General features: G+C 38.3%; 1 protein-coding gene across 1 annotated transcript; it reads left to right on the top strand.

Annotated features, from left to right (window-relative positions):
• Positions 1-617: 617 nt before the first annotated feature.
• MS3_00005968 (uncharacterized protein) lies at positions 618-12,540 on the top strand. Its single transcript, XM_051214052.1, has 2 exons — positions 618-9,973; positions 10,804-12,540. The coding sequence occupies exon 1, from the start codon at positions 4,232-4,234 to the stop codon at positions 5,018-5,020; it is 789 nt and encodes a 262-aa protein (XP_051063985.1). The 5' UTR covers positions 618-4,231; the 3' UTR covers positions 5,021-9,973; positions 10,804-12,540.
• The last annotated feature ends 1,514 nt before the right edge of the window (positions 12,541-14,054 follow it).

Here is a 14,054-nt window from a genome sequence, read left to right as displayed (position 1 = left end):
ATGGAGGACAGTTGACAAAGTCGTTCAAAGTGAAGACCGGTGTTAGGCAAGGTTGCTTACTCTCACCCTTTCTCTTTCTCCTGGTGATCGACTGGATCATGAAGACGTCAACGTCTGAAGGGAAGCGCGGGATACAATGGACATCTAAGATGCAGTTGGATGATCTAGACTTCGCAGACGATCTGGCCCTTCTATCCCAAACGCAACAACAGATGCAGGAGAAGACGAACAGTGTGGCAGCAGCCTCAGCAGTAGTAGGTCTCAATATACACAAAGGGAAAAGCAGGATTCTCCGATACAACACAGAATGCACCAATCCAATCACACTTGACGGAGAAGATTTGGAAGATGTAAAAACCTTTACGTATTTGGGCAGCATCATTGATGAACAGGGTGGATCTGATGCAGATGTGAAGGCGCGGATCGGCAAAGCAAGAGCAGCATATTTACAACTGAGGTACATCTGGAACTCAAAGCAACTGTCAACCAACACCAAGGTCAGGATTTTCAATACAAATGTCAAGACAGTTCTACTGTATGGGGCAGAAACCTGGAGAACTACGAAAGCCATCATCCAGAAAATACAGGTGTTTATTAACAATTGTCTACGCAAAATACTTCAGATCCATTGGCCGGACACTATTAGCAACAACGTACTGTGGGAGAGAACAAACCAGATCCCAGTGGAGGAAGAAATCAGGAAGAAGCGCTGGAAGTGGATAGGACACACATTGAGGAAAGCACCCAACTGCGTCACAAGACAAGCCCTCACATGGAATCCTGAAGGTCAAAGGAAAAGAGGAAGACCAAAGAACACATTACGCCGAGAAATGGAGATAGACATGAGAAAAATGAACAAGAATTGGATGGAACTAGAAAAGAAGGCCCAGGACAGAGTGGGTTGGAGAATGCTGGTCAGCGGCCTATTCTCCATTGGGAGTAACAGGCGTAAGTAAGTAAGTAAGTAAGACTGCAGAATCTCTCTTGAAGTTAGTCTTTCTTGTCCAGATTATTTTCGATGAGTTTAATTTATTTCAAGCAATACCAGGCTGCATTTTCTCATTTCTACGGCTATTGGAATGAGCCTTTCGGTCTTCTACATCGCTTGTACATTCTATATATCATATATATATTTTGCTTTCGATATAGCTGGTAAAAGGAACACTGGCATTGTGACCCTTCGAAGTCGTGGGTTCCATTACGAAGTGTCATAACTCCTATAAATCAAGACCGAGTTCCGGAGCAGTTTAGTCAGTTTAACTTATTTACTCTAGTTAGGTTATTTTTGGCGGGTTTCGTTTTACGAGGTTGTGTTGCTTACCCTACGCCGGACCCTTCTCCACCTGAGATTGGGATCGGTAGTAATCCTAAAAGTGTTGCAAACGCAGTTATCTTCCTGATGGATAACGAATAAAAAGTATTTTGAAATGTTTAGCTAAAAGTGTCCAACTAGTGTTTTTCATATTGACAGTGAAAAAATCCTATGTTTATACAGCGATACCCCAGAGTGCCAGTTCTTAAGGGAACTAAGAAAACACTTTCGGTTCCCCATCTTCCCACTTTGAAAATTATCCACAAATTTCAATAGATTGATTAATTGAAAAAACCAAACATAAGCGACTAACATATTATGGAAGTCCATGTACCGAAACACACCATTGTCTACTCAATGTTGTACTTTCTGGTTTGTAATTCAAATGACGATAACTACTAAGAAAAATATTCTTGCTTCAATTAGCATTCAGACAAATTACATTCACAATCATTTGATAGCATTCATTTTCATTTTTTAATATACTACGTCACTTATCTATTCTCTTCTATTCTCACTTTGTGTATTCTTACTTTTCAACTTATACAACAGTTCGCCTGTGGTGGAAATCTGTTCTACCACCGACTACGAATACTGAAACAGTCTTTCTGAAACCATGTATGCAATTCAAACCAGTCTCCTTCAACGTTCGCACACTAAATGAGATCGGGCAACAGATAGGGTTGGCTGTCTTTAGAAAGTTTTAATATCGGCGTCTGATGTCTATCCGAGACCCTTATTCAAGACTCTACTAAAGTACTGCAAGTTCACTTTCCATCTGTCACTTCGAAGAGCTTGCTTCACGTGAGTTTATCTGGGGACCCTGTGGTATCTTCGTCTGGTTTTGCTGGCGTTGGTGTTTCATTAAGCGCTAGAGCTGAGGCAGCACTGAATGATTGGATTCCTAATGACAGTCGGTTATGTCCTGTTAAACTAGAAAGCTCCATCAAAGTGAGTAGAAATCAGTATAAGAAATGATGTGCTTTCGTCATCTCTGCATACACTCCGACATATTGCAAGCCGAATGCGATCAAAGATAAGTCCTACCACCTGTTAAGTGTTGTTCTGTAGAAGATACATCCGACAGATATTGTAGTACCAATGGGAAACTTGAAGGCACAGATCAGGTGTCTAGGCACGGAAGAGAGTTGGGTCGATGAGGACTTGTTGGTCGCAGGTCAGATAACGGTAACCATCTACTGCAACTGTGCGCAGATCACAACCTATTTCCGGCTAGAGCTAACTACTGGCACAGTCATCGCCAATGTGCCACTTGGCGTCCTCCCTCTGCATCTGAAGCCTGGACTCAGATTGATCACATCGCGATCAGCTATCGTTGGTGTGGTTGTGTACACGACTGCAGCCAGACTGTCTGTTTCAGTGTAGGACCAGGCACACATATGCATCGGTCCAAGTTGCCACACCTCATTAGCAATGCAAGACGAACACCAAATTCATAGTAGTTAATTCAGTGGTGGTAATATATATATGAAAGATTGTGTATCAGGATATCATACAGGAAGAAAGGTATAAAGCTATTTTAATCTCACTGTTTAAGAACAGACAAAGAATGTTTGCATCTACGCGATTGTGATCGATTCTGAGCTATGTCATCCAGAGTCTCCAACCGTTGGTTACGATAATTACACGGACCCCAACCAAATAGCCTGTATCTACCAACATGTCTCAGACTAGAATTTAGTGACTTCAAGAACTAATGCCACGTTTTGCTTTGGCCGCCCCTGACTTTCTTCCATCCCCAACCTACTTCAATGTTCCATTCAGGCTGTTTGAGCATAGTGGGTAGTTGTAGAGTAGCTGAAGGTCAGCTGAACAGCTCCTTAAAGTGTTTTGCCCATCGTTCTGAACGTCTGGACCGGTGCAGGACTACTGCTCCTTTTGGAGTATCTATCTGTACTCTGACCATGCCCTTGTTTGTGGTAATCTTACCTTCGTCCTATACGGATCGATGTCAGTAAATTGGTTTCAGCTTCTGTTGCAACTAAATATCAAAGCGGGCTAGGTTCAAGGCTAGCTACCATTCCACCGAAAAGTATAGATGAGCATTGGTTGCAATTGCATGACGCCATCAAAATGGCGGGTACAGTCAGTTGTGGGTTCGCGAAACGTCCCGCTTATAAGCACTGGGTTTTTAGGCTCCTTACAGCTTGTTGAAGCTAGTCGGTCTACTCCGGGTGACCACGAATTTGTTCACAAACGAATACTGTTACACAATGAAATTGTGCAAAACTTGCGTAAGAACCAAGAAGCCTAGTGGTCGGAGTGTGTCAATGAGTTTGAAGCAGCAGTTGCATCTGGTAACTGCCGGATGTTCTTTCAACTCATCCGATTCACCGGCGTCAAGAGGTTTGGTGTGAGCCAAACAACCTGTAAAGATGAAGGGATGCCAATCACTAACATCTATCGACGTCTTGTACGATGGGCAGAATTTTTCGAAGGGCAGTTCGACTGGCCTGCTGCTTCGGCAACATCGGTCAGACTGTCCTGCCCTCCATGGTCGATGACTACTGATCCACCAAATGAGGTGGAAGTCCGCAAGGAACTCCAACTCTTGAAGCGCTACAAATCACTGGGCCCAGATGACTTACCTCCTGCCCTTTCTAAAGATTGTGGTGACTTTCTGACTAAGGAACTGACGACGTTGTTTAAAAGGTCTGGGAGCTAGAGAGTGTACCAACGTCATGGAATGAGTCGATAGTTGTCCCTATCTTTAATAAGGGTTCACATCGTTCCTGCAACAACTATCGGGGGGTAAGTCTACTTCCGATTGAGTTCAAGCTGTTGGCTTCCGTCATACTTCGTAGGTTGTTCAAAACCCGAGAATGATTGACTCGCGAGGAGCAGGCTGGGTTTCGTTCTGGTCGAGGATGTATTGATCATATCTTCACCCTGCACCAAATGTTAGAACACCGCCATACTTATCAAAGGCCAACAATCGTAGTGTTTCGTGACAGTAGGGCCGCCTTTGATTCATTGAAAAGGACTGTTCTCTGGGATTATCTTTTAAAGAAGGGTGTGCCTGAGAAGCATATTAACATCCTCAAAGCCCTATATACAAACACTTCAGGCAGAGTGAGGGCATACAACCACCTCTCTCCATTGTTCCATTCGAGCAGTGGGGTTAGGCAGGGTTGCCCAATCTCACCATTACTCTTCCAATTTGCCATCGACGACATTCTGGAAACAGCTCTGATGGATGTAAGTAATGGCGGTGTGGATCTGTTGCCTGGAGAAAGACTTCTCGACCTTGAGTATGCGGATGATATTGTCTTACTGTGCGATAATGCCCAAGGCATGCAATCCGCACTTAATCAGTTGGCAATCAGTGTCCGTAGGTTTGGTATGTGCTTTGCACCTTCGAAGTGCAAAGTACTTCTACAAGACTGGCAGGATTCTAATCCTGTACTTACTCTGGATGGTGAACAGATAGAAGTAGTCGAGAAGTTCGTGTATCTGGGTAGCTGCATAAGTGCTGGTGGTGGCGTGAGTGATGAGATCGATTCACGTATAATGAAAGCCAGAGCGGCTTATGCCAATCTGGTCCACCTTTGGCGCCTTCTTGATGTCAGTCTGGCTGTAAAAGATCAGATCTACAACGCGTCGACGATAGCAGTTTCGCTCCATGCTTGTGAAACCTGGCATTCAGTTACCTTGAACATAGTACTAGACAGAGGTTTGACCTCCTGATCCATTTGTTTAAAGTCTAGTACTTAAATCAATAACCCAACACTTTACTTCAATGGTTGTTCAGAAGTCTTTTACACTATGTCTTCTGTTCATAAGAAATAAATACGTGTCACTTCCAATTACTTATTTGCGATTCCATAAGCCGCTTATCCATCTTACTTTTCTACAACCTTGGGTTCGGTTTCGTGATTCTCTTGAGTGATTTTTATAACAAGTTACTATCATGCTATCTTTTATTTTTGGTGATTTTGATTCCTCAGTACATCTAGTTCTTATTCTGCTGATGGGAAATTAGGTCATCCTCAGCTAATCTTTAAGTTTGCAGCGTTTGATCACTTATGGGTATGGTTGTTCAAAAATTAGATTGGTTGGAGAGGTTTTTGTTAATTTTTCTTGACTTTTCTCATTCGTAGTTTTTGATGGGAAGGCGTTTAATACCTATCAAGCAATTACGTGTCCGCACATAGAAACAATAAGCTCTTCATTTGATTGGATCCCTCAAGCTGTTCCCGGTCATTTGAGCAAATTACTTGCGCGTTTACATGGTGCCCCATTTGTGTGGTTCATTGGTCAGTTGGGTAAATTTTTAATGCGTCCATCGTTTAACTTCCCTGAAGAATTTAAAATATTCGACGATCAACATGAGAATCCAGTTGTTGGTATTCATGTCCGACGTACGGATAAAGTGAGTTTGTGTACTCTTATCATACAGTTTTTCATTTTCTTTTACTTAACTAGTGTGACGAAGTGATTATTTACGGTTAGATTTGTGAGTAAAATTACTAATTATAAAACATAACTCATGTCGATGTACAAGTTTCCCTAGCCATATTAAAGATATTTGACTACCGGAGAATTACTTCAATTTCATAGAACAAATCTAATCAGTGGTATACTAGAAAGGATTTAAACAATGTGGAGAGGTACGGTAAGGTAACTTAAATAGTATAGCAAACTGTGAACTGGGTGAAATAACTTTCACTGAGTAATATATCTTATTGGTTTACAGCAAACTGAAATAACAGCCGCATCATGGCAAAATGATAGTGGACAAAAAATATTAATCTGTTAAGTTTATTGACGATTTCTAACGAATTTTGAAATCGTTTGAGAATTGTTTCTTAGATGAAATGATTCATTTATTTGAACACATAAATATTGGTACAAAGGGGCAACGAATACATATGCGCTACACAAGTCACTTGATTTGTGTATGGGCTGTGATACTACCCGGGTGCCCAGACCGAAACAGGTGGTTTCCTTAGGAGGCCACGCCTCGAGCCTTCGACTCATCCACAAGGCAGTGGAACAAAGTCAGGAGATGCAGTCGCATGGTAGCCGGTGGTCAATAATTGGTTCATACGTCATGAAATGAGAAATCAACTGTAAAGTCATTTAGATAACGAAGTGTTTGCTAGTTTTCTCTGCATTTTACGTGTATAAGTGATATTGCAAGGAAATCGTTTGAATGGTTAGTAGAATAATTTTTATCGTCCTCAACGTCGTGAAGAAGTATAAACAGCGAATAAACAGTGAGGTAACAAAATGATTATAATATAGGTTTATGAAATTTCGACAGGATGTGGGTAATTAAAGAAGCTCCGTAAAATTAATAAGCTAATATTGGGCTAAAATAAGAATGGATTTAGGTAATTTAAACGATTAAAGGTGCAGTTGGATTAGTCCCGAAAATCTTCAAGGATCGCAGCTCAGTTTTAACAGTTAGATTGAATAATATCTTAGCTAGAATTTTGGAACTGGACGTGATTCTATCTGATTGGTTTCAATCGCTAGTCGTCGCAGTTTACAAGAAAGGACAAAAACTATTTTGTGACAATCATCGAAGAATTAGTTTAACCAATATAGTGCCTAAAATATCAGCTTCAACTCTTAACCAAGGTTCGGAAAGAGCAAACCTGAAAAATCTAGTCTCGTTTCATACCTGAACATGGATTTATAGACTGAATACTTACTTTTTGGTAGGTTCTGGAACAAAAATTACTTTTTGACGTCTGACTATGGTTGTATCCCTTGATATTAAGGCGGTATTCGACGCCGTTGGCCGTGAGTTTTTGTTGGAGTGTCTGTCATTGAAAGCCGTACCAAGGAAGTACATCAAGATTGTTCCGAGTCTCAACCTAAACGCTACTGGTCAAGTCGACTGTGATCAGAACTGATAATTTTAAGTGGTGTTTGTCAGGATTTTCCGCTTTTCTCATTTTTAATTAACTTCATCATAGACATTCTTTTGGAGATGACGCTCTCATCTAACGTTTTAGTTATTGATCTTTTACTAGGATATTTATTTGTTGACTTGGAATACGCAGATGGTATAGTTCTGTTTAGTGAAGACTGAAAAATGCAGTCTCCTAACCGCCTTAAACAATAGTGAGAAATGTTGCTCCAGGATTGCTCTGCGACCGCTTCACTTATCATGAGAGTTTCATGAGTTTTATCCCGACCATAGCTGCTACCTTGACGCAATGGTCGGGCTTGCCTATCGTGACGACCCAATTGAGCTATATTGGCTGGAACATATGTTGCTGTAGGTTCTACCATGCCAGGCAGGTCGATTGGAGAACGGTAAGACTAAAAGCAGCAACTCAAGGTCTGAGGGCGAAGTCGTACTGCTGACTGCAGAGGGTTGTGACAGCAGTAAGGTGTTTCCCTCGGACAACCAGCGTCTACAGCGATACCGCCTTCTCACAAGGAAGGAAGGGGTTAAAAAGGTTGACCCTAAAAATGTCACACCTCACCTTACCTCACGGATTTCCGTCTCCGGCGGTAAGGCCCTTTGAAGAACGGAGCTAACACATTCAAAACCTCTCACGAAAAGGCCGTGCGCGACCGACTTCAAGCAGTTGTCCCGTGGGCTCTGCGGTCACGCTCCCAGGTCTTTTAGGCCAACGTTACTCCAACTTTCATGCAATTAGTTCCCTTTATGAATTTAAATAAAGCAAGAACAAATATTGATGCAGAATATTACGGATTCATAATATATACATATATTTCTTATCTCAATGTAAAATTCTATTACATATTTGGCTGTAAGCAGCTGACGAGAAACCTCGAAATATTATGAATTCATACTGTTCTGCATCAATGTTTGTTCTTGCTTTATTAATCAAACTTCCTTTTCAGGTTCCTCAAGAAATACCCTTTCACGATGCTATATCCGAGCGAAGATTAAGTCACGACTAACTTCTGAGACATATTAATTGACTAATATTATGGTATAACTATTCAATAATTAGATTATGTATATTTATATTCCCCTTATTATAAGCTTTATTTTGACCTATAATTTGTTATTGTACGATTTACTGTTCTTAAGCTATGTTCAGTTTATTGACTACTGTCTCCCACGTCCACAGCTACTTTTTGGCATTATTGTCTACAAATGTTATTTCTTATTTTATGGTGCGTTGCGGTCTGTTTGTTTGATATATAAATCCAGTATGTCTGAAATAAATGATTCGATTCGATTCATATTGTAAAAGCTGGAGTCAAGTAGACGGGCTAGGCGGACATAGGACCAATAAGGACGCTAGACCGTTCATACCGGTCAAACGTCATTGGTTTTGGCACAGTGTTAAGATTGTATAAGTCGTATTTTGATTGGTGGATAAACCACGTGATAAAAGTCGAACATAAGTCATAAAACACACAGTGTGGGCAGCCGGGAAGTGACATCAGCGCTCATACCCGTAACAACACACGAGGCCAAACTGGTCACATTCAAATCCTTCCTACACCTCCTAATACTGACCGACTCTGAGTTTTATTGGGCTGGTGTCTAACAATATCTACGCACGGATTCCAAATGCTCGACTGGTTTTTGACAACTTGTGTCACTTACATTGTAGGCGAGCTATCCTTTTGGCAACTAACGGGCGAGTTTACTGCTCAGCATTTCGATCCGTTTATCTGTGGGTGTGAAGTATGGCCATTAAAAATAGAGGATATTCTTAGGTTATTAGCATTCGATAGTAAATGTCTTTGAATTATTGCTCGTATGTTTTGAGACCACCGAATAAGGTGTTGGGGATAAGGAACTTGATAATGATGGGGAGTCAAGTGATGAAACAATAAATATCCACCGGTAAAGGTGGTTGTGACGTGTGTTACATATGGCCGCCCACTGTCAACCTCGACAGTGTCTGGTGTAGGAGTAGGTTGGAGGAAATCTAGTTGTGAACAGGTCACGACGTGACACTAGTCTGTGAAGTCATTGACAATTGGCCTAATCATGTAGGTAGATCTTGACTGCCTGTTTGGGTTCTACGTGATTCTCGCAACCAACGGTTAAGGACTTTGAATGACATGACTCAAAATCTTTCGCAATTTCTGAAAGGCATCCATTCTTCATCTTCCCTTGGATTTCAAATTTCTAAATTCCACATAATTTTTGTATTTCATCTCCATACATATATCTTGTTTTTTCTTACCTAATTTTTCTTAATATTGCTGGTACTGTTATTACTTCTAATACTCTGAGATTGATCTTGAAATAATTTTATCTCACTGTGCTAACGTGTTATGTCAACTTAAAGCGATTGACACATGTACCAGGTGCAACATTGTGTTTAGTTGTCTCACCTTCAGATTTTTCTTATTTTACTGAGTAATTCATGTAAGCAGCAATAAACCTTTCGGTCCTAGTATTAGGTGGTTAACATTTGACCTACTCGTTGGTAGATACCTTCTATAGTTAGTGAACAAGTTACTTTTTGTGAACCTTAATGAATATGAAAAAGCACTGTTTCGTCTAATCCTTTCGTGATTTATGTGAATAAATTATTAAGGTAACCCTTTTCTTAACCATTTCGTTTTTTTGTACGATTTTAGATAAATACTGAAGCGAGTTTTCATAGTTTAGAAGAATATATGACTGAAGTTGAGAGCCATTTTCAATTCATAGATGCCAAACGTCAAATGATGTCTAGAACTGAAGTAAGTATTTAACTATTAAATTTCATGTATATTGTAATTGTTTTATTGTAACCAAGATTCATCGAGAAATGACTTCACCTTGTCCACTGGCCATCATGTGAATACATCTGCGAGTAAAGGCTTCGTAATAGTTTTTCTTAGCTAACCATTTTTTAAAATTCGGACATCACAACAGTGTTTCAGCTCATAAACTAATCATGATCGCTGCAAATAAAGTACATGACATATTCATTTTATAAGCTAACACACTCAAAGTCTAATAATCCTATTATAGGTCAATAATTACTATCTGAAATTACCTCAAGTCTCTGAGTTGTTTTAGTTAAATAATGTTTATATTTCTAGTTGTGAAGATTCAATCCACTCAGTTCGTCTCTGTTGTGAATTTTTTTTCCGAAACTGTACTGCTCAACAGTAATTGCTACTATATATTGGAGTAAAGCCTAATAAGAATCTAGTTAAAATCAGTGTTGTTCAGTTATATTTATTGCTCGCCAAATATGTAGACAGAAATTTCAACATTTTAACTAGCAGTGGATTAATAAATACGAGGACACAAAACTATTTTATCAAGTTAATGATTATTGATGTACTCTGTATCAGAGCTGGTAAACTTTTTCTTAAGTTATAGAAATTCTTTGACATGTGGATATACCTGACATGGTTTGTAATCAGTCACGTTTTCTGTGCATTGTGAAACGAGCAATGTATCCAGTGTTGGTTGACTTCTGATATTTTTATCTTGCATTTTCTATACAAAATCTTGTTGTTACATAATCTAGTAATTTTTATTTTGGTATAAAATAAGTTTCATAAATTCTTTCGATTAGGAGTGGAGAAATGACATCAAATCGCCGTTTCGTCATAATGTATATCACCAATTAAAACCAGTACAACGACGTGTGTATATAGCTACAGACGACCCTAGTGTATTTAATGAAACTAAATTAAAGTATCCCAACTATATATTTTATGGTAATCGCGGACGTGCTAATTCAGCTTCTGTCTTCAGACGAAAAAATGAAGATTCTATTATGGGTGTGGTAACTGACGTGTTCGCTTTATCAAGAACGAATTATTTAGTTTGCACTTTTTCTTCACAGGTAAGTTAAATTTCTTGTTTTGATGACGATCATGGCAACTTGTAATCCCTTGTCTATGATGTGAAATTCGAACCAGCTTTGTCTGAATGCCGATCATTTCTTGATCCTACGTTGATTATAACTGACTTAACTTCATAACCTTCGAGTTAGACTTTAATTTTGTGATGTTGCGAGCTGATAATTGTCTGAGTAACATAGATTTATGTATAAAGTGGATAAAAATCGGTTTGTTAAGCGATGTTTCGTTCTAAGTAAATTCGAGATAAAATGTTGACTATCCTAGTGATTTGAAATCGAAATACTACAGAACGTCTTTGAATATGTATTCGAAACGTTAACTTGATAAATAAGTGGGATTCGCTTGGGTTCGGAAATTACTACTTCCTAGTTTCATTCAGTGTTACAACTTCTAATACATTTTGACATGTATGCATTTAGTTTCTAATGTGTCGGTCAAAATAAACAGATTTTACTGCCTAGTTATTTTGGACCTATCAGACCGGACTATAGGGCAGTAGAACAGTTGTACTGATCTAGTCCGAGCATCAACTAGTTCGCCTAAACTATAAATCTAGTACTAAGGACCGTCAGCTAACCATTGATATGCTGAATGTGAGATAACATCCAAGAGTAACTAGTTAATTATTGGCCCAGAACTCAGTTTCCCATGCTTGCTTGCCTGATAAACAAAATAGAGAACAACCCAACAACCAGATAGTATCTGATTATACGTTTCGAATCTATGAATACCTCTTATAATAATATAGAGCGAAATCGTGACCACACGTTAATAGAGTTAATGAATTACAATATGGGCACAACTGTGCCATAAATGGAAGAGAACTGAGTGGTAGGTCCTTCATAAATTAATTTTGATATAGGAAAGACGAAACAAGATCTTACAAGTGGGGAATACAAAAATGTGACGGTTAAACTATTTAAGAATTGAACAACAAAAAATGTCAACAATAACTTCATGTAGGATCGTTCTGAAAGTTCTCTTTCGTTTTATATTTATCCCGATATAGCAGTTTCATTGTAACTCACGATCTGTTGATTACTCCCACTGAACTAATTATTCATTGTTGATTTATAAGTTGTTTTTATAAATATCTTCACATTTTCTATGGAAGTTTATAAGCTAGAGGATCAACATGTAGTGGTTTCATACTGACAAAAAGTACCAAAGGTAAATTCCAAAGCTTGTTTACCTCGTATTATAAATAGTCGATTAGCCCCAAACACGATAAATGCAAAGTACTGAATTTCATTAATAGGCATTTATCTGTATATTATCAACAGTCATTTTTGTAGCTATCCTTCCATTAATATTCTTGCTTTGTTCGTTTGTACTATTTAAACTTGGGTTTATTTAATTTGGTTATTTATTCTCTAAAGAATTGTCTTACACTGAGTCACGAAACTTCAGAAATTTAAGAACCCTATTTTTTTCTTACTCATAAGGGTATTACAAATATATTATTTTTATTAATAGCGATCTACTCAATCCTCAATTCATTTCACATGATCAAGTCAAACCATGGTATTGGCACCTATCCTCATTTCGTTCATTTATTTTAATAGTTTGGCTTTAATCTCCTTTCGATTTTACCCTATTCTCTCTTGTAACAGGTTTGTCGATTAGCTTACGAATTGATGCAGTCTAATCATTTAGAATTAGGTGATGCAAGTCAACAATTTCGTTCATTGGATGATATATATTACTTCGGTGGACAACAAGCCTCACCATATGAAGTATTAATATCAAGCAAAGAACATGGTTTGTCTCCTGGTGATTTAGTCCACTTCCATGGTAATCATTGGAATGGTTACGCAAAGGTTGAAAAATTGAATACTAATCGTAAAGTAATGGCACCAGCATTTAAATTCTCTCCAAGATTAATAACTGCTCCTATGATCGGTGCACATGGAAATCGGTCTGAATTTATTATTGATTATAAATAATTGTATTTTTCTAAATAGGAAGATTATTTCGTTCATGTTTTTCTTCTTTCCTTTGTACCACTAACTTACTGATTTATGGTTTTATATTTGAAAGACATCGAACCTCATTTTTTATTGTAGCATCGATGCTCTCAGCTAAAGACTTTACAGATCAAGTTGAAGTTGATCTACATATATATGGCAAGTATTGTGGAGCGTATGCTTTTCTGACTTCATTGTATACACGCAAATGTTTATACACATATCCTGTGGTCTTGATGTGATATATATTGACTGCACAATTGTATGATTGGTGTTTGTTTGTTGTTGTTTTTTTGTGTATCGTTTATTCCATGTGTTGTAGTGTAGTGTAGTGTGGTGTGTAATTTGTAAAATATGACATATCGAATGAATGAGTTATTGTTTGTTGCTTTAGATAGTGATGTGGAGTACCAACAACAGATAGCCTTTTATCTTTAGAAATATGCTTGAATGCAAATATCACCAAGTTCCACTGGTGGGATCCAAACAGTAATTATTTGACATTAAAAACGAAAAACATGTATTTGTAAAATGTCAGCGAATGAATTTAAAGTAATAGATCAAACGTTTCTCCTGGCAATCTGGTCCAATCCTTTCAAGGAATTATAATCAAGCATCAAATCTATCAAATAGAAATAGAAATAAGTACATAGTTCTCTGGTTAACTGTATGCTAAATAAGTCATCCAATCAACCTTAACAATGTTTATTTTAATGTGCAAGAGACATGTGGTGTGAAATGAAAAGTGTGTTAACCTAACAGATTGTGTGTATTCGTATGTGGTATGAGAAGAGATCTCATTCACTATATATTATTGCCTGTGATCGGTGAGTTTTTAAGAAACACATAAATATGATATAAATCAAAAATATGTCACAACATGCATAAAATGAAAATAAATAAACAAAATAAAAAATGAAGGACAAACAGATGACCATCAGGACTCAATAACTAAGTGGATAACGTGATGGCTTTTGAAGCGAACGGTACTG

This window comes from Schistosoma haematobium, assembly GCF_000699445.3.
Source record: "Schistosoma haematobium chromosome Unknown HiC_scaffold_367, whole genome shotgun sequence".
Classification (NCBI taxonomy): domain Eukaryota; kingdom Metazoa; phylum Platyhelminthes; class Trematoda; order Strigeidida; family Schistosomatidae; genus Schistosoma; species Schistosoma haematobium.
This window is presented reverse-complemented; position numbering and strand designations above follow the sequence as displayed.